We start from the raw sequence: 21,425 nt of genomic DNA on the forward strand, positions 1-21,425 counted from the left end.
TACACACACACACATACACACAGTACACACACACAGGTGTTCACAACATTATCCCAATCTCTGTTGAGATGTGCGCGCGCGAAAAAAATAACCAGAACCTGTGAGATACGGAAAGGGACCCGAACCCCTCACTGTCTCCGACACTCACCCCCTCCTCCGGCAGCGCTGCCCGAGCGGCGGGGGGGGGGGGGCGGACCGAATAGGGTGAACGCGGCGCCACAACAGCCCCCAACAGCCCCCAACACCCCCCCACACTCACACACTCCCCCCTTCACCCCCATTGGCTGACGTCATGGATTCGCGCCTCTCGCTCCGGAGTGATCCGTCTCCATAGCGACGGGCGATACAGCGCACATGGCCTCCCCCCCTCTCCCCCCCCTCTTCCCCCCACTCCCTCTCCTTCCCTCCCCCCCACTCCTTCCCTCTCCCCCCACTCCCCTCCCTCTCTCCCCCCACTCCCCCCCACTCCCCCTCCTTCCCCCCACTCCCCCTCCCTCTCTCCCCCCACTCCCCCCCACCCCCCTCCTTCCCCCACTCCCCCTCCCTCTCTCCCCCCACTCCCCCCACTCCCCCTCCTTCCCCCCACTCCCCCTCCCTCCCCCCACTCCCCCTCCCTCCCCCCACTCCCCCTCCCTCCCTCCTCCCCCCACTCCCCCTCCCTCCCTCCTCCCCCCACTCCCCCTCCCTCCCTCCTCCCCCCACTCCCCTCCCTCCCTCCTCCCCCCCACTCCCCCTCCCTCCCTCCCCCCCCACTCCCCCTCCCTCCCTCCTCCCCCCCACTCCCCCTCCCTCCCTCCTCCCCCCCACTCCCCCTCCCTCCCTCCTTCCCCCCACTCCCCCTCCCTCCCTCCTCCCCCCACTCCCCCTCCCTCCCTCCTCCCCCCCACTCCCCCTCCCTCCGCCCCTCCTCCTCCCCCCCACTCCCCCTCCGCCTTTCGGTTGCTGCCACTTGAGGCCCCGGGGAAATCACAACCCTTTTCGAAAGAACAACAAAAGCAGCGTTTCGCTCACACAATAGTCACTACGCCTCACCGTGTATTCCCGTGAAGCGCTTTTGAGACGCCTCGAAGACGTCATATCAAACGCAAGGATTATTGTTGTTAAATGACGTTTATGCGGCGCCTTTCATGTCGGAAGGACGTCCCAATGGATTGTTGTTGTTATTTATTTATTGTCATTGTTTGGAGAGGATGCTGTTGCCTATTATAATGATAACAATAATAATAAAGGTGGGAGCGGGAAATTGAGGTGCTCAGCCCCAGTGGAGGAGCCGGCTCCATTCCCATCATGCGGAAGAAAATGCCAACCAGGATCCTTGCTCCGAATTACTATCCTTCAGCTCCTTTGTAGCAAGTATTGTTGTTTAAATAACAAGCGAAGGCAAGCTTAGGCTTTGTTGTGCCTGGGTATGAGTAGGTACTTGCTCCTTTGATCGCTCTCTCTCACAAAGCACAGAAAGCAGAAAGCAGTTCCATCTTTCTCGCAGTCTCTGAACACATGGCTACTTTTTAATGAAACTTCAAGAAATAAACAGACACAACAGAGTATGATAAACTAAAACTGCTTTATTATCTGTGATGAAGTATAGAAACAGTCAATAAGAAGTTTGATCAGAGGTACAATGCCACAGACTTTGCTGGGCACAATCTTACATCAGCATAGGTGAAAGACTGACATTGATAGAAAGGCAGCATTGCTCGAAAAATAGATCACAGTTTGGGTTATATTTATTCTCACTGGTAAGAATGCCATAAAAAGCCTGGAGCAGTTTTGAGTAATCCAATAAGTTCACTATAGGAAAGAAAAAAAATCTTATGGCCCTTCACACATTATCCCCAATTTATATACACTACAAATGCATAACAGGTTTCTCAACACTAGCTAAGACATTTGATAGGTGGTAAGTAATATCCCATTATCCTAATTAATTTGAATAATGTGATTCACCTTACAGTTTAAGGATCTCCTGTCGATACTTAAGACTTATAGACATAACAGTATTTGCAATTTATTTGTAAGACTAACATTTTGTCCACATTAACCTTTAAGTACAACTATTACAGATAAGCATACTTATATTGGTTGTTTTATTTGTTTCTCAATTGAAGATTCATAAATAATAGACGTAATGGATCACTGTCCTCTTCTGCAACTCCTAGTCACTCAGTAGATAAAAATACTAAAGTGTAATTAGTTGTGAGTTTGCTGATCGTAGTCAATAAACAGCAGTACCCCATCCCGAGACTGGGAGGGGGTGATATAAAGTTGGGGCTCCTACTCCTGATTGCTGTGCAGTGACTCCTGCTGGAAAGTATGCATGTGCGTTAGATGCAATCATGATCAAGTATAAAACCAGCTGAAATTTCATCTTGGCTCAAGGTGGAGAATGGACACTTGTGTGAAATATTGAAAGACCTATTGTGCTCATGAAACAATATCCCGGGATGAATCAGCACCTTCGGATGACAAAGGTTGGGGGAGGAAGATATCACAGTGCTGGAAGCCTGTTGTAGAAAAATCAGAACTGCATTTTATTCCCACTAGCGTTTTTGATGGCCTTGTCTTATAATTGGATTAGTTATCTCATTTGAAAGTGGTTTACTCTATTTGCTGGTTTATCTTAAATGCATAATGTCTTCATCAAATGAAAAATTATACACTGTAAGCCTCAAATATTTGACATCTGAAGATACTACAAATCACTGTTACTTTAAGTTACATTCAAAAATCTATCAGAGACTTCCATTGCTTTATTAAATATAATACATTTGGGTGTAATCACATTTCCAACACTGTCTGTATTTGGGTTAGATACTCACCAATTTACTGATTTAAGTATTTTTTCAAAAGTTTTATTTTTTTCCCATTGATTGGTTGCAGAAAAATAAATTGCATTATTCAATTTACATTGTACAATCTTGTGCTTCACCTGCCACCCACACAGAGGCAGGGGTCACTGAGTTGCGATCAGGAACTCTGTCTGTTTTTTTTTCTTTCTGAAGCCAGAATGCTGAGGTTAAACTGCTGAATGTCATTTCAATTATGTAGGTCAAAAATTAAGAATTTTAAAAAGCTGGGATTCTGTGTTGGCTCAATAAATCCACTCCTCGTCTCACACGGAGCTATGGTTGTAATGTTTCATTGTCAACCTGTGCAATGATTTCAATATGGGCATAAAGTGTGCGAGTATAATTGGCTCCAGTGGCCCAGAACTGAGAGAGGGGTAATCATCCCACATTCCTGTTCCTGATCACTGAATATAGAAATTAAAGGTATATTGGATTAACTTGCAGGAATATTCACATTTGGCATATGGTATAATACCCTGATCTCAGTTGCAATGACAAGTGATTGCCTCTTCAGAAATGCAACACAATTTCTGCAGAATCATTACTTATTAATTCACTGCTATGCCAAGCAGTGGAAGAATGCAGATAGTAATTCCCTGATTGAGGGAGATGTTTCTCCTGAGGAGAAATGAGCATGGCAATTAAATTTGTACATCTCTTCTCACAAGCTCAGAACATGATGGAGAAAGGCCTGGGAACAGTTTGCCTGCCTGCATATACAGTCAGAAATAATAGTAGCCTCTCATATGGAAAAACTGAAATATGAAAGTAAGTAACTTCCATAGCATTTAAAATGCAATTGTTAGTTTATATCTACATATAAAGCTAGAAGTTCTGGTTACTTTCCGTGAATCCGTCAAAATCATTTTTGTAAAAATATTGACAGTATAGTAACTTAACTCTAGCAGTAGAGTACTCCGCTTTGAATTGAGAGGTCAGGAGTTTGAATTCCTATTTCGACTGTTATTTGAGCTTGGCTCTCCTCAAGTCGAGGTTGCTAGATGGAGCAGTGCCCAGTAGGGGAGTGGTCCATCCTCAGGGATGCAAAAACTGGCAGGACAGCTCATGCTCCACGAATCATATTTTTTTATGAGCCAGTTACAAACCACATTGACTACAGAGACGCTATGTGCCTCAGCTCTCTATCCCTCCCAATAACAAAGTTAATATAAAGTGAACAAAAATATGAAATCATTTTCTTTCAATGTTTTTTGAACAAAAATGAAGGTACATGGATATCAAGTCTGTGAAAAAAAATTGTTAATTTTTCAATTCAAACAAAAGATTACGTTTTCTACTCATTACTCCCAATTTTGAAAATGTCTATCCCATTCCTTACTCATATATCCCATCCGTAATATCCCATCCTCATTCATCATATCCCATCCATAATACCCAGCCTGGAAAGCAGGCAAGAAACCTGTGTTTCGACTGACCCTAAGTACCCTCTAGATTATTGGTGGCCAACCCTTTTGACAATTTCACTACTTTTAGTGAAGTGTCTCACCTCTGACAGGCAAATGTGTAGCAATTCAATGGTGCATCCATACCTGCCTATTTGAGCCATTGAACAGTAGTCATGTAAACACTGAAAATTTCTTGGATTTCTATTTTGTGGGTAACATTTACTTTAATAGTCCTGAGTACAGTACAGTACTTACCAATGGATATGACTGGTTCAATTCTGACACCCTCTGGTAGATGACTAAAATGCAGAAAGATCCCAGTTCAATTCCTATTCCATTTTAAATTAGCTGATCCCAGCTGAATGTTGTGGATGGACATGACGATATGCCTCAGTATCCCTGGGCGAGAAACGAGAAAAATTGTAAATTTAAAAAATGTAAACTGCTGATTGCTATCAAATGACCCTTGCTAGAAAGTGCACATCTGTAAATTTTGTGTGAGAAAAAAATTGTGTTCAGCTGTTAAAAAGGTCAGTGGATGAAAAAAATGACAAGATCACAGAAAGGTCTATTCTCAAACTCATCATAACAACTGTTGTTGTTATGTCAGAAACTGTCCCAAAAATTAATAATCTATCAAACAATTTATTATTATTATTTGTTATGGTTCCTTTATGTTGTATGTTTCAATCAAGAAAATCCTTGTTTCCATGTTACCATCAAAAACTCTTCATGAATAGCTGAAAGGCATTTTTACTTCAGTACATTCAGAGTAGTCCTAGTATTTGCTGATCTATTTAAGAGTAGTACTCTGTGATCACTGCATCTACTAATCCAGTCAAAACCACAACATAAACGATCAGTACTGGCAGAAGCTTTAATCCAAACAGTTTGGGAAACATCTGTTTGGACAAAGAAATAATTCACTTTCTTCTGTTAATACACTAAAACACATTGAACGCATTAAACAATATTAATTCAAAATGGAGTGTAAACAGATGTGGGTACATAATATAGTAAACTAATTACACACGCAAGGCATGCCAGATGCTTCAATCATTCAGTTAATATTCAGCCAATTCAGTCAATTGGTCAATTCAAGTGATGTTTGGAAACAGCTCCAGACAATATTTGCAGGTCATGTGAGCTGAACCGTCACTCCAGGGTGACACTCAAAACACTAATACAGCTCTCACTGTATGCAATATTGTAGCTCTATGAAATCTAATAGAAATACAGTACGTTGCATTTTGTCCAAAATCCACAACTCTCACGGAACTGACATTAAGATTCAGACTTAAAGTATCCTCTTGAGAGCTACTTCTGGCCCCAGTACCTCACCTAAAGTGATGGATATTTACGTGTGAACCGTAACAGAGGCAACCTGGACAAATGGCTGTCCATTTCACTGCACCCCCGGGTCCACATGCACACACCCCCACCAGGGGTCAGTGGATTGCGATCGAGACCGAGAACTTCGGACTGATTTCCCCCCTCTGTAGACGCAGAAGTCGCTGGGAACACGAAGCGGGACCAGGCAGCATCCAGGGGTGTGGGGGGTGTGGGGGGATCAGATAGCGTTTCAGGTCAATGATCTTTCGTCAGACTTCCCATCGACTTCTGTGTCTATACCAATCTCCACCATCTACAGTGGGATTTCTCCTCGGCGGCCCCGGAACCTGAAGACACATACTGTCAGCCTTCGCTGACGCCCAAACCGAAATCAGCCCCAACTCAGCAAATAATTAGTACGTCTTCCATTCGCACACCCGCTTAAGATCATCGCCACGACACGGAACCGTCAAGTTTGTCGAGAGAGCGATCCCACAAAGAACCGACTGTTTCGAACGGCGGACACATGACACGAAAAAATCCAATGACTGCATCAATGTGCAAAGGTCGATTACTGAACGTTAATTTCAATGATGGGTCAACGGAAAACACATTGATGGGTCTTTAACTTATTTCCCGATAAAACCCACATCTTCTTCCCGCGGCGATTCGAGGCCACTGAGAAAGCCCTCTGCAATGTGTGTGCGCGGCGGTAACGTTAATACATTGAAGGTAAAGCTGTAAAGTAATATTTCCGTTCAGGGAACTGAAGCCAATGAAAGAGTACATGTTCACCAAGACTTTTGGAAGAGATGGAATGCTAACTCCCCCCCACCTCCCCCTCCCCCCAAAAAAAGGAAAACAAACCTAAAGGGGTACAAATCTAATTTAGGATATTTTGGTTGAATTTGCTGAGTTAAACCACGCACTGAATGCTGAAAGCTCGTGACGTGTAAAAGCGCTGAGAGGTCGGCGTTTATCCGGACGGTGGTTTTACGTTTCAACTTTAAATTTCAATTGCACTAAACGCGAGTTCAAAGTGAACTTTGCGCGCCCATTCCGCCGCCAAAATGCCGACGCGCTCCGTCCAAAAGTCACACACACGTGTGGCTGGTGGGTGGTTGGCCACAGGGAAAAAATTCCACTCTGCACATTGGCGAAGAAGGTTTTTGTGGGGCGGCAGCAAAGCGCTCACTTCACTGAACTCCGTGAAGCGGCGGCTGCTGTGGGACCGGGTTGGGAGTCCGTGCAACAGGACCCGCGCAAATCCTGTCCAGGAAGTACCCGCCAGACGCTTCGTGTATTTTCATTGACACGGCGGTCCCCACTGCACCCACTGAAAAGCGCCGCTGCCGAGTCCTCCGGAGTTGGTAAACGTTTGGTTGCACAATGTACTGGAATCATGACTGCAGTGATTAAGGACGAGCCTACTCTTTAGGGTAAGGTTTTTTCAAAAAAAAGAACATGCCTCTTTTGATGATCTAATGCGTTTCTCGGGTGTCAGTTTAGGCGGGTAAACTGGGATCGTTTTTGACTGCATTTTCAAAAAAATGTTTGCTTGTACTTTGAATTATCATCGTTTACGGTCTCTACTTTTGTTGTAAATGTAAACAGCTGTGACAGTCAGAAATCCATGCCCGACTGTAATTCGGGGTCAAACGTTACAGACCCTCCCCCATTTACTCAAGCGCCCAGTTTTCTGCACCGTTTGCTTTTAAAGTTGCTTTGGTACCTACAAGTTAAACTTGTAGTTAAGTGAGAGACCTGAGTTCAATCCCAGGCAGAGGGCGAAACCTCGGGCAAGTTTCCTTACTCCACACAGAGCCTAATAATAATCCCTCCAAAACCAAAAAAACAATAATAAATTGGTCATTTTCAATCTACGACTGTTTGTGGGACATTGCTGTGCGCAATTGGCTGCCGCGTTCGCCCACAAATATACAGTCAATTCACTTTACAGTGTGTTCTGTGAAGCGCTTTGGGACGTCCTCCCGACGTGAAAAGCGCTGTATCAAATGCGAGGATTATTATTATTACATGTTTTCCAATAAACGGCAATAAACACAATATGTTCGGTAATGAGCGCGTGGCTGGGCAAGCTTCCCTCAAAAGTTTCCCCAGTTTAAGGAGTTTGAGGTTTTTTATTTTACCCCCTGTCGAGCAAGAACCATGATTCTCGCCAGACTGGAATAAAATGAAACTTGTTATTTGGGTGGGGGGGGGGGGGGTAAGGGCAAAGGTTCAGTGTGAATCCTTTACATCCGTCCCGTTCCCTCTTCAGTCTCCATGACTTGAGCCCGGTGCGTGTTTTTTTTGAAACCTAACCGAAAAGAAACAAATGTTCTGTTAAGTTTTTAAACTCAAGTGTCTTTTTCTTTCAAGAAAAATGAGGCACCCAGAGCCTTTTCGTACACGCACAGGTAATAATACTGACACTACTGATAATAACTCTTGCATTTGACATAGCGCCTCATCACATCGGTCGAGGAGTCTCAAATACCTTCCTGATCCGACAGGACCACCTGATTATAAACGGAAGCCACTGCCATTACTATTACACCGCGCAATACATCACACAATTACTGTTAAGAAGAACTGACGGACGGGAGATGGGGGGGGGGGGCGGCTTTTCTTCCGATGTCTACGCCGGTCCCGGCGCTCCTCCTTGCAGGCGATTTGCTGGGTGGGGGGAGTGGGAGTGGGAGAGAGTGGGGTTGTGGGGGGAGAGGGGGGAAGAGTGAGGTGGTGGGAGAGGGGGAGAATGGGGTGAGGGGAGGGGGAGCCTCGCGTACTCTCGCGCGCCAGGCTCCGCGACCCCATCGCTCCCACCCTCGCCCGACTCCACCGGCTCCCCACTCCCCCCAAGAAGATCGAGCTCGAGATCCTCGCCCTCACTTCCAGGGCCGTCCGTGGCCTCGGCCCCTCCCGCCTCTCCGACCTGCCGACTCCCTACCGCCCCGCCCCGCCCGCCCCCTCCGTCCAGCGGGCTCCGGCCTGCTCCGTGTCTCCCGCCCTACCATCGGTGGCCGGGCTATCAGCCCCCCTCCCCCCGCGCGGTCTGGAGCTCCATCCCGCGGTCCCTCGGCCCTCGCTGCCTCCCTCGCCCTCCCCTCCCCTTCAAGGCCCGGTCTCAAGACCCTCCTCTTCGACCACCCCCCCCTCCCCCACCTCTCCCCCTGTCCGCCCAGCGCCTGGGGACGCCCCTCCCCGTGTGAAAGGCGCTCTCCGTAGATGTCATTTTGTTGTTGTTGTTGTCGTTGTTGCGGGGCGGTGACGAAAGAGGCGGAGGGAGAGGGAGGGTCGGTGCGGGGGGTGGCGGTTAGAGCACCGCCGACGGTGGCGGAGGGGAACCGGGACTCTCGCTCTGCCCCCACACCCCCCCCCACACCCCACACCGTCACCGGCGTCTCCTCGCGCCGGATTTGAATCTTAACGGCTCCGCTCGCGCTGCGGCGTCTCTCTCTCCCTCTGTGTGTGTGTGTGTCTCTGTTCTGGGCCGCGCGCCCGCCCGCGCGCGGGAAAAGGCGGGTGGGAGGGAGAGGGGAGAGAGAGATGGGGCAGTGGATGAGAGAGAGAGAGAGAAAATAAAAATAAATAAAAATAAATGGGAACCGATTTCAAACGGCCTCCGCGAGAGGAAAGGAGAGGGGAGTTGGCGCGGCGGCCCTCCCTCCCTCCCTCTCTTTCTCTCCCTCTCTCTCCCTCCCATCATCATCCTCATCATCGTCGTCGTCGTCGTCTCGAAGCCTCTCATCTCACTTGTTTTTTAAAAAAAATGACCGGGGGGTCGGGGTCGGTGGGAGTGGGGGGGGGGGAGAGAGAGAAAAAAAAATCAAACACCCCGCGAGGGGACTCCGGGCCGCAACTTGTCCCGAGAGGATTATCGATCGGGACGGCCTGACCTGTTCTGTCAGTTGCTGCTGCTGCTTCTTATTATTATTATTATTAGGGGGGAATATTCTTTCGGGGGATGGTTGGCTGTCTGATGATGATGATGATGATGGTGGTGTGTGTGCGCGGGGAGAGGGGAGGGGGGGGGGTTGAGGGGGGGGGGTTTACGCGCCAAATTCAAAAGTAAACTCGGCCGCACCTCCCTTTACGGGTCGCCTCCCTGGCGCCGGCTCAACCGAACTTGATGGGGAGGGCGGGAGGGGGGGCGTTCCGGCCCGCGCCCTGACCCCGCCCCGCGGCCAGCCGATTGGTCCCCGCCCCCCCGCCCCCTGGCATTGTTTGGGCGGTCGCCCGAGGCGACCGGGCCGTGATTGGACGCGGCGGCTGTCACTCGCCGGGCCCTCCTCCCCCCCCCCCCCCCCGGCGCCTCGCAGGTTAGGTTGACCCCCGGCCGGTGCCAGTTGTCCCGCCAAAGAGGGCCGCGCCACTCGGCCTCCTCTCCCACGGGCCCCTTTTGGAGCTCGTTTCATGAATACCGAAGGTTATTTCCTCACCCCCTCCCCTCCCTCCCTCACCCCCTCCCTGATTCCCTATTTTATTTTGTGTGTGTGGGGGGGTGGGGGTGGGAAGGGGCGTTCGGGTGTTATTATTTCTGTTCGTTTTTTTATAGCTCTGACCAAACTTTTTTTTAAAAAAAATAAGTTTTTTTTTAAAAGATCTGTGTGTGGGGGGGGGGAGGGGGGGAGGGGAGTGATGGTGGGTGGGGGGGGGGTGATGGTGGGTGTGGGGGGGTGATGGTTGGGGGGAGTGACGGTGGTGGGGGGGGTTGGTGGGTTGTGGGGGGGTGATGGTGGGTGTGGGGAGGGGTGATGGTGGGTGGAGGGGGGTGATGGTGGGTGTGGGGAAGGGGGTGATTGTGAGGGGGGTTTGATGGTGGGTGTTGGGAGGGGTGATGGTGGATGTTGGGGGGGGTGATGGTGGGTGTGGGGGGGGTGATGGTGGGTGTGGAGGGGGGTGTGGGGAGGGGTGATGGTGGGTGTGGGGAGGGGTGATGGTGGGTGTGGGGGGGGTGATGGTGGGTGTGGAGGGGGGTGTGGGAGGGGTGATGGTGGGTGTGGGGAGGGGTGATGGTGGGTTGTGGGGGGGTTGATGGTGGGTGTGGGGAGGGGTGATGGTGGGTGTGGGGAGGGTGATGGTGGGTTGGAGGGGGGTGATGGTGGGTGTGGGAGGGGTGATGGTGGGTGTGGGAGGGTGATGGTGGGTGTGGGGAGGGGTGATGGTGGGTGTGGAGGGGGTGATGGTGGGTGTGGGAGGGGTGATGGTGGGTGTGGGGAGGGGTGATGGTGGGTGTGGAGGGGGGTGTGGGGAGGGGTGATGGTGGGTGTGGGGGGGTGATGGTGGGTGTGGGGAGGGGGTGATGGTGGGTGTGGGAGGGGTGATGGTGGGTGTGGGAGGGGTGATGGTGGGTGTGGGAGGGGGTGTGGGGAGGGGTGATGGTGGGTGTGGAGGGGGATGATGGTGGGTGTGGAGGGGGTGATGGTGGGTGTGGGGAGGGGTGATGGTGGGGGTAACCAATGTCTTGTTCGATCAGTGAAGAAAATCATTAAAAATCATCTCTGACCTTTTGTCGTGATCCTCGTTCTTCACTGGGTATTTTTTTTTTTGGGGGGGGGGGCGTTAAAAAGGCTCGAAAGGGTTTTCAATTTCAATGTATGTCCTTTTTTTAAGATTGGGGAGAATTTATTTTTAAAATTTTTTGCTGGGGGGGGGTGGGACGTGGGGTGGGGGAGAAAAAATAACACACTTGTGTTTGTCTCTCCATTTGACATTTTACAGACAGACGAGATGAGCAGCTTCTGTTTGAAACCGAACCATCCGAACGAACGCTTGGATCTTAACCCGAATGGAGACCCGGGGGGAGACTTTCCAGAAGTTGATCGCAAAGTGAGTTGCTTGAACCCGTCACACGAATCGCTCGCGTTGACGCTTAAAAACTTTTCGTCGGCACAAGACTGTCAGCTGTCGAGCACCGCGGCATTCACCATTTTTTTTTTTTTTTTACGTTGCCTCCGAGCCTAAAGGTGCTGATCCCACCATCTATCTGCCGCTCGCTATTTCTCACGCGCAAACTTAAGACGGCGAGCAAGCTATTCAGCTTGAGATCGAGGGACGTGACAGCCAAGTACAACCCTCATCCAAAGTCCGGGCATGACTCACTGGACAGCCATCAAGGCCAAGATCTGACTCTTCATCTCCCCTCCCTAGCCCGGGGACACTGTCGTCAGAAGAGTCTTTGAGAAGCACTTAGGTTGTGATAATTGGGAGTTGAGGTACAGATCAGCCATGATCTAATAGAAGGGACACTGTCATCAGAAAAGTCTTTGAGAAACACCGAGGTTGTGATAATTGGAGTTGAGGTACAGATCAGCCATGATCTAATAGAATGGCCGAACAGGCTCAAGGGGCCGAATGGCCAATTCCTGTTATTATGTTCCTACATAATAATATAAAGATAATAATAATTTGGTCACTTAATCCGTGACTGTTTCTGGGACACTGCTGTGTGCAATTGGCTGGCAGGTTTCGCCACAAAAGTATACAGTGCATTCACTTTACAGTATATTCTGTGAAACGCTTTGAGATGTCTCCAAGGTGTAATAAGGCGCTCTATGGAATGCAATATTATTACCTTCCCAGCTGGATCGCAATGCTATTTACGCTCTATCTGGCCTTTTTAGCCTTTGAGACTTTCTTCCCACGAAATTTGGCTATATAAATGTGAATTGTTGTTGTATTGTTGAACACCGTGATATTATGTGGTGTGTTTTCTCACTGCAACCATCAGATGAGTGCCTCAGCCGCAACTGATGCGTCTGCCTGAACTGGGGAACTTCAGTCATGGGCTGCTTGGTTGACTGTTTGACGATGGGTGGGAGTGATCAGAGCAGAAATTGACGATGTCCACAACAGTTCTCCTATCAGTGATCACTGGAATGCAGTTAAGAAATTGGAAGCTTGGGTAATTTGTCTTAAAAGAGGCATTAAATACAATTGCGTAACACTGTCCAAAATGGCAATAGGATCAGGGATTTTTTTGGTCTAATTGCTCAGTACTACACGGTGGTCTACATTTTCACGGTTAGACTTCTCAGAAGTCTCTTGTGTTTTTTTTTAAAAAAAGCTATCCTCTTGTTCTCATTAACTTGTGAGCAACATTATGAAGAAAACTTTCACTTCCCCCAGAGTACATTCATGATTATCTAATTTAAAAGGTTAACATTTTGGATTCTTGTATGTGTTGAAACAGGAAAATATATTTTTAGAGCCACATATGAAGTTGATAAAAACTCCACTGGAGCAACCGTCTTCCTCCTCACATTCAGTATTGGGAGGCGTTAGGCCAGACATAGGAACTATGACTACACCAACAAAACTTCAGGAAGTCCCTATCGGGGAACCGTGGACCCCTACAGCCAATCTGAAAATGTTGATCAGTGCTGCTAGTCCAGAGATTAGGAACAGGGAAAAAAAGAAGGAATTGTTCAACCACGATGAGAATATTCCAGAAACAAATGAGAATTTCCAGGTACTGTTCTGTCATTTTTCTAATTATTTAGCTATGTAACTACTGTATTTCTTTGTCAGGTAACGGTGCTTTTTTGTACATTAATACCGCTTCAATGGATATTTTATTAAATCCTATTATTAAATCTAGTAAGATTGTATTGCTTCCTAACTGATACCGGGTAAAGCAGATTATGTTGTTTCATTTTTAGGACCATTTATCCGGAGAAGAATTTGAAAAGCTTCATCCAAGTCGTAAAGAGAAGAGCCTAGGTTTGCTGTGCTATAGATTCCTAGCACGGTATCCGAATTACCCTAACCCTGCAGTGAACAATGACATCTGTTTAGATGAAGTAGCAGGCAAACTTAGTAAGTAGAGACAAGTGACTTGCAGTAAATGTTTCTGTGTGTGTCTTTTAGTAAATGTTTGCATAAAATACAGTAAACTCATAACTCGTCACTCCAAGGGAAAAAGCCTCAGTGACAGTTTAGAGTTAGGCATACTTATACAATCTAGGTTTCAGTGTTAATATCATTTGGCTTCGCTGTTGCTGTTCCAGGGATTTGGATTGTTGGGATGGAATTTGCAAAGTTTCCTACTCCTGTTTTCTATTCAGTGATTCATGCTAGAAATTATACAAGTATTGGTGTTGAATGAAGATAAGATTAGGTGATTCTCTTGATACCCTATAATTGATTTAGCCTATTTAATGTTCAGGGCCATGCTTGGAGAATAACCATTTGAGGTTCTGGAGGGATTCTGACAATCATCTGTACCTTAATCATAAATTACTATCTTCAGGGCAGGGAATTGGGCAAGAAAAATCATAATATCTGTATCAGTCAACATTGGTCCAATAATTTTAGAAATGGGGCTTGTGTTGTGGAAACATCATTGAGTAGTCAATATTTCAATAGAAGATGTGTACAAACTTAATTGTATGTATTTCTTCAATAGATGTTGAACGAAGACGTATTTATGATATTGTCAATGTTCTGGAAAGTTTACATATGGTGAGTCGACTGGCCAAGAACCGGTACACATGGCATGGGCGCCACAATCTCGCTCACACATTAGGGACACTGAAGAATGTTGGAGAAAATCAAAAGTATGCAGAGCAAATGCGGCAATTCAAAAAGAAAGAATTTGAAAATGGGTTTGAAATAGATATTGAAAACCATGTTAAACAGCCGCTGCGGACGCAAAATGCAGTCAGGAATTGTGAGGTGAAGCACAAAGAAATGTGCTTCGTGGAACTCCCTGGGGTGGAGTTTAGAGCAGGTAATAACGTTTCTGATTACATCTGCCAATGTCTGTCAATCTCTTTCTGCTTTATTTATGTACATTTGGTGTGATACCCCCAATTAAAAAAAATGTTCCTGTCTACAGCTTCAGTGAATGGGCGGAAAGACAAGTCTTTGAGAGTGATGAGTCAGAAATTTGTCATGCTCTTCTTGGTATCCAACCCCCGAGTGGTTAACCTTGACATAGCAGCTAAAATCCTGATCGGTGAAGACCAGAAGGTAGATTTGGATCACAACAAGTTTAAGAGTAAGTACAACTGTTACTTTTGAATTCAATCCACTTACTGTAGACTATAAGTTGTCCTTGCTAATGCAAGAGATCTTATGTGGCCGTACAGTTGAGATCATTGTTTTACACAGCAATGCTGTGTATTTATTTTGTATTGTAGTCAATACAAAATAAAGCAGTGATTGCTTTATAACACTTTTCCCAAAGATGATTATCATCTGATCACCATTTGAGAAATTTTTAAAAAATTATAAATTTTATCTGTACAACATCCTTGGAATTGTAATTTCATAAGTACTTACTCTCCTAACAATTACCTTTTCCTTCCAGCTAAGATAAGACGACTGTACGATATAGCTAACGTACTCACCAGTCTTGAACTTATAAAGAAGGTGCATGTGGCAGAGGAGAGGGGAAGGAAGCCAGCATTTAAATGGATAGGACCAGAGGTGTTTCCAGATATCAATGGTATGTAATCGCTTGGTTGAATTATTTTGCCTAATTCTTCAGATTTCATATAAGTTCAGTTAAATGACAGTTAATGGATGTACCAACAACTTTTTAAATAACCTACCACCTTTCCAGATGTGAAGTCTATTGCGTCAACTACCTCAGCCACGGTAAGAAGCCCATCACCCAAGATTTCGAGAGAGTTTGCCAAGAATCTTTTTCCTACCTCAAGCACCAAACAAGGCTTTACCCGACATGCATCTTTAAACTACTTATTACAGAACGTAGAGAACGACCAGAGGAAGATCAGTTCTGCGCCGACCAGTCCAACTGGAAAATCTTACAGTATGTATTTAGAAAGAATTCAAAATCTTTACATGTTATATAACTTTACATTTCTTAAAACTGACCTAATTGTGCCTTATTCCTGTCATACTGTTCTTTTGACAAAAAAATATTTTGTTCAGAATGGGTTTGAAATGTGGTAAATCTCCAGGATTGTAGTTTGATCACTCACTATTAATTTGTTTGCACCCGGACTCCTTTCCCAAAGCAGATTAAATTAAGCCAAAATTGTTTTTAATTAACATTGAATATTTGCACATGTAATAAATGATTTTAGCTCATTGGGAAAGTTGTGATTGTGAAAATATAGGGCTGTAAACCAAGAGTTTGTGCTTTTTTTAAAAAAAAAGTTCAAATTTTGCTACTTCAGAGGAAACAAAAGGTAGTTAATGGAGCTGCATTGGATTTGTAAGGGGTGGTGACCAAAGGTCCTCGCGGTGTATGTTTACAGCATACAGGAATAGTAAGGGGGGAGGGATTTAGTTTTCTCCTCCTGTGAATGAAAATTGTTTTTGCTATTGATCATCTGTCAACACAATTTGACATTCATTTTCTAGGTAATTTTGCCAAGCCTGAATTATATCCAAGTAAAATGGCCCAGCTTGCTGCAATCTGTAAACTTCAGTTAGAAGCACAATCTAAGTAAGTGATTGAGATGTAACTACTTCCTTGGTTGTGTGTATTTTTTCAAATATTATGTACAATGTCCTCCACATTTAAAATATTGTTGCAGATATTGGGTAACTGGGTCTTACTGATAATGTAATTGTTTTGTTTGTATCTAAATCTAATTAAACTGGATCTTTATATATGTCATTGAGTTGTGCACGTTTGAAAGTTTTAATAGCACAAGATCCAGAAATACAACTGGGAAGAATATATTCATTGTTGTTTAAAGATAAGTCATTTTCTAGATACAATATAAAAGGAAATAGCGGTTTAAATGTTGTGACTGAACTGTTTAAAAATGTGCAAGTGGTCTGATTGAAGTTAACTTTTCTCCTCAGAACAAGTGAATGTGAACCCAAAAGCCCAACTCCACAATCATCTTCCTCAGAAACAAAGTCAAAACTGGACAAAGCTTGCGGGCCTGTAGAGCCAACATTACATTCAAGAGTTAATTCAACAATATTCTCTCAGGCTAAATCAATGGTGCATCCTGTCGGGGTCTTTCCTGTAATGCAAGGACATTATTCTTCTATTTTACCGGTGATGTTACCTCAAAACCACTCTGGATCTTACACAATATATTTCCAACCTACGCAGCCAGGAAGCCTGACTGCACATCCCTCTGGATTTACAGTGCAATCCATAACTTTTGCTGCTGATCAACCAATTGAAAGGCCTGGTGATTTGAAGCCAAAGAACCACACAAGTAGACAGACTGAAAATGATGTTAATTTGTCTCAAATGGATAATCAAGAACCTGTTCAAGAACAAAATGGCCAAGCAAATAAAGATAGAACTACCCCCAAAAAATGCCTTAAACGATCCTCCTTCTGGGAGCCCACTGACCTGGCATATCCCAAAATACTGAAGAGTGAAAAGGATATCTCTCCAAGCCAGCAAATCATGGATGCTAATACAATACGGGTAAATTAACACTTTGTTCTCAAAACGTAGGATTGATCCAGGTTAAGCAATCATTTTTGATTTATTTTGACAAAAAACTAAGATCTTTTAATTTGTAACCATCCTTTAGTTATTGCCATAGCTCAGTGGATAAATGAATGAATGTTTAATCCCTACACACCACTGAGTTAGCTGATTTCTGGGGGAGAACGAGGTGGGGGTGTGATTTCAGCTGCAATATAGATAAAGGAAATCCATTTGACTTCCTGCTTCTGATCATTAGCCTCCAATTGTTGGAAAGTGTGCATGTGGGGTAAAGACATATTTGTACCGAACTAATGATACACTCCTTTTTTTTTTAGCCTGTTGCTACCCACTGTTTACAGCAACATGCATTTGTATAGCACCCTTCGTGTATAGGCTATAGACAAATTTGTTCCAAATACAGGACAAACAATAATAAATGCATAATCTTCAGATGTTACTTAAAGCAGTTTTGTGCAGGAAACGTCTTGAACTTGGTATCTGGCTGTACTTTTATGTTTGCAAATGGTTTGGAATATTATCTCGGTTCTCATGGCCTTGTGTGCTTGTGCTCTACAAAACAATATTTCAAACATTATTTCTTCACCAAGGGACCATCACCAAATGAGGCTGAGCTTCTTGAGATTCATCAGGCTAGGTTGAGGAGCCGCAGGGGCTTAATAATTAACCGGCCTTCCCCAAGAGCCTTGCATCTCGACCCAGAGTTCGTCAATACTCCAGAAGATAAAAATCTTAACTGCGAAACACTAGAGCACAGTGTTGAATGTTTTCTCGAGAATGAAGACAAGTGTGGAATTGTACTGTCAGAAGCAAAGGGAGCAAAAGCCACCACGTTAAAGGCTGTGCCAGTTGCGATTGCATTTCCTACCCATCTGTCCTCTGCATCTGAGGTGAGATTCTTTGCTTTGGAAACTGGCCTTTGGTTTTAATGAGTTGTCCTGTCTATCCAATCTCAACGTGTCAGATTGTTCTCTTATTTTCTTGTAACTATCCCAGAATGAAAAGTCTGTGTCTTTGTCTAGCCTGCCCTGCCATCTGGATACCTCATTCCATTGCCACAACAAGCAGCTTTCAATAGTTCTAGCACAAGGTTTCCCGAGAAGGAAAAGGATTGCATTTGTTCAACATTACCTCAGCTTCACTGTTCACCCATATCAGGTATGTAATGTACTTAGATGCTGAAAACCTCTGTATTGCAAATCAACTTGACCACATCGCATTGTTAGTTAACTTGTTGGTTGGCTGGACTGGATATATTTAATAGTGAAGGAAATGAATAGTATTTATACGTATAAAAATGATTACATTATTTTCAGTTGTTTCCTGCTGCCACATTATCAGATAAAACACATACAAGATTGCCACAAGTTAAGTGTTTTTGTACATGAAAAAGTATAACTAATAGTGCCTGACTACTTTTAGACTTGATCTCAGTGCATTTTCCACAAAGTAATTGCTGTCCTCGAGGAACACTTTAGAATGAGAACGCATTGCCAATGACCATCATCTTTGCTTCTTTTGAATTTATTCACATTGGTTCATGTCTCTTACTATACACAGGGTGACCAAAAAGTCATAATAACTACCCTATTATCTAAAAATATATAAATATCATCATTTAAGACGTATTACACATTGCAATGGTATCACAACTTTTAGGTCACCCTGTATTTATCCGATCGTAGTTCAAAGTTGTTCACTACTTTTAAGATGCTGATCGCTTATTTTTTAGGTGTTGTTCCAGTGACTACTTCAGATTCCTGTCCAGTTAGTTTCTCTCCCACCCATGTCACCCCTCTACAATTACATTGCCCAATAGCTGTTCCGACATCTGTTGCCTCTCTTCCTGTCATAAGTCAAACCAATGGACCATCCTTCACTTCAGGTCATCATTTTGCTGGTCCCAGCCCCAGCCCTGGGATTCTGAATTTCACGCTGCAGAATCTTGGCTTGATCAATCCTGCAGTGCACTTCTCACTAACACCTGGGCCTGTAATGGCTGGTGCCTCCCGAGAGCAAGCGAGTCCCATACATCTACAGCACGGAAAGATGGTTCTAGTTAAACCGGTGTCTCCTCACCACCAGCTGCCTGGAAAACCTGTAACATTCATCAGTATACAACAGGTAAGTTTTGACACAACAGAAAACTGCAAAATAGTTTCAGTAAAATGTTCTGTCTCTCTCACTCTCTTATATTTCTCCCTCTTATCAACTCCTGCAAGAATTCACCCAACAATGTTCAAATTCCACATTGAATGGAGCCTCCACTAATAGAGAGCCTATTGCAATTTTTGTTGACACAGCTCTTAATGTAAAGACGACACAAGTGGTAGCATTTAGTGGAACATATCGACACTACGTGGATAGCAAGTGATATCTTTCCTGAACGGTTTTTCGATGTGTTTCATTTACAGTCCAGTTTTCCGGTTTCACCAGAAGGTGCTCAGTCCATCAACAGGGAGAGCTTTTTCCGCACTCCAGGAGGTCCATTATCAGTTTCCACCCAGTCATCATTGACCACTGTTGTCTCCAACATGAGTGGTAAAATTCCTCAGGGAACTGCACACTTTCCTCAAAGGAAGCTTGAAGTCTGCACTGAAGATCCTTAGTGACTGGAATAGCTACTAAAGTGATCCACAAGTTTTTTTTTAAAAATTGTATTACTTGGTTATTGACAATTTTGGCGTACATTCCACAATTGCAACATGCATTCTGCTTTAATTGTATAGTCTTTATATATTATCTAGCAGCACACATTGCCCAAAGGGATTGTTTTAAAGAGAAGTTTACATTGGACCAATGTGACTGTTCAGATAGCCATAGATGTGACCAAACTGTGACCTTCTGTTTTTGCAGAAAAATCCAATGCAAAGAGAGTGTGTTTATATATATATGTGTGTGTGCGTGAGTATGTGATATAGATGTAAAGTAGTATGTTTGAACATTAAAAATATTTTTACTTATAATATAAGAAATTGACTGAAAAAAGCCATCTTGTCTAAAGCTGGTTAGCATGACAGTATCTGTATTTAAAAGTGCCGTAAAAGAATTTTGAATGCTGTCTGTTCATGGAATTTACTGCTGGTCAAAGGTTCAGCAGATCTGCTCCAGACCCTTTCATGGGGGAATGAACTCGGCAGAAATGCAGTGACAGAGCATCATTGTCACTGGCGAGGCAAATCACAGAAAGACTGTTCGCGTGCAAAAATGTGTAGATAGATTCACACAAAGGTGCTGCATTGGAGGAAGAACAATGTACTGTAGCTTGTAATATATTGTGCTGTATTTATGCATTGTATTAAAGCATTAATTTTAAGTGAAACTACATTGCAAACGGATCTTACATATACAATGTTGGATCTGCAACACTTCTCAAAGCGGTAGATGTTTAGAAGAAATTTGACCTCTTGATAATTTTCTGGGCTTTGTTGGAATTTAAAATATCTTAAAAATGTGTAAATCTTAAATTGTATAAATCCAAGTCGCTGACAAATTCTTTGTGTTAGCCAAATCAAGTTTCTGTCTAATTTATTTATACTGTTCTGTACTTTTTAGCTAGTTCAGAATAAATCTGTACAGTTTTTAATTTCTACTGGTGCTTATGACCTGTTTGTATTTTTGAGCAGTGTTCAAAGGAAAGTGGTCAGCCATTGTCGTTTGGTTTCCTAAATGTATCTTGATCTCAGAACTGTCCTATATCATTGCTGTCAGTCACGTATCGCTGCCAACATCTAGTAAATTGAACCTCCCAACAGGTCTGATCATCAGTTACCAGCTGTGCCTATAATGATGTAAAGTTTAAGTAGATCCTTTTGATGCTATCACATTTTCAAATCACAGCCTAATTTAGTATTTGAAATTGCCCTGTTCTAAGATGATGTGCTGAATGTAGGACACGGTTCTTCACCACAGTTAAACAGGAGGAAAGAACCACTGGCAGAGACCCCATGATTGCTCAGTTGGTAGGGCAACAGATTCGTATGAAATTGAAATGGTATGAAATTCAGAAGGTCCAAAATGCTGTGCTGAGTTAGCTGAACCTCAGGAATCAGTCAGGTGCTCTGAACATGATCAATACCTCATTAACTACTGGCGAGTGTTGGGCAAATTCGAGATGAGGCTTGCTTGGGATACCCTACAGCGCAGATAGCGTAGCCTCGCGGCACTGGTTATGTCGTTGATTTCCCCCATGAAAAAGGTGCACTTGAGAGATGGACCAGAGTGTTAATCATTCTGCCTGCTCGGTTTTACATGGACATGTGCAATGTTACTAAACTCAAAATCAGATGCTACCAAACACATTAAAAGAATAAAACTGATTTCATTATTGAAAGCTAAAAGCTCTTGGCACAGTATATTACAATATACTTTATGCTGATAGTCCTTTTCAAAAAAAAATGAATCAGATGCAATCAAACCTGTTTTCAGCAACCACTC

General features: G+C 44.5%; 1 protein-coding gene and 1 long non-coding RNA gene across 4 annotated transcripts; one reads left to right on the plus strand and one right to left on the minus strand.

Annotated features, from left to right (window-relative positions):
• Positions 1-1,576: 1,576 nt before the first annotated feature.
• Positions 1,577-9,716, minus strand: LOC121850335. Of its 2 annotated transcripts, none has more exons than XR_006085553.1 (3): positions 9,678-9,716; positions 4,511-4,654; positions 1,577-2,504 (listed from the first exon to the last, which is right to left on the minus strand). It is a non-coding gene; the product is annotated as an uncharacterized LOC121850335 (long non-coding RNA). The 2 variants fall into 2 exon arrangements; XR_006085554.1 differs by lacking the exon at positions 9,678-9,716 and adding an exon at positions 9,490-9,584.
• e2f8 (E2F transcription factor 8) lies at positions 6,923-20,580 on the plus strand. Of its 2 annotated transcripts, XM_042341542.1 has the most exons (14): positions 6,923-7,026; positions 11,315-11,422; positions 12,786-13,064; positions 13,255-13,411; positions 14,001-14,324; positions 14,433-14,594; positions 14,907-15,044; positions 15,162-15,371; positions 15,929-16,013; positions 16,379-16,964; positions 17,579-17,878; positions 18,011-18,146; positions 18,721-19,112; positions 19,403-20,580. In XM_042341542.1, exons 2-14 carry the CDS (start codon positions 11,324-11,326, stop codon positions 19,595-19,597), a joined length of 3,063 nt encoding a protein of 1,020 aa, XP_042197476.1. In that variant the 5' UTR covers positions 6,923-7,026; positions 11,315-11,323; the 3' UTR covers positions 19,598-20,580. The 2 variants fall into 2 exon arrangements, with proteins under 2 accessions (XP_042197476.1, XP_007885894.2); XM_007887703.2 differs by lacking the exon at positions 6,923-7,026 and having other exon boundaries at positions 11,252-11,422.
• The last annotated feature ends 845 nt before the right edge of the window (positions 20,581-21,425 follow it).

The sequence above is a fragment of the Callorhinchus milii genome, unplaced genomic scaffold (genome assembly GCF_018977255.1).
Source record: "Callorhinchus milii isolate IMCB2004 unplaced genomic scaffold, IMCB_Cmil_1.0 Scaffold17, whole genome shotgun sequence".
Taxonomy (NCBI): domain Eukaryota; kingdom Metazoa; phylum Chordata; class Chondrichthyes; order Chimaeriformes; family Callorhinchidae; genus Callorhinchus; species Callorhinchus milii.

Excerpts from the sequence above, each read along its gene's own strand:
- e2f8 (XM_042341542.1), top strand. The coding sequence starts at position 11,324 with ATGAGCAGCTTCTGTTTGAAACCGAACCATCCGAACGAACGCTTGGAT. Across the intron at positions 13,065-13,254 it reads AAACAAATGAGAATTTCCAG|GACCATTTATCCGGAGAAGA; the intron begins GTACTGTTCTGT and ends TTTCATTTTTAG. Across the intron at positions 19,113-19,402 it reads CATTCATCAGTATACAACAG|TCCAGTTTTCCGGTTTCACC; the intron begins GTAAGTTTTGAC and ends TTTCATTTACAG.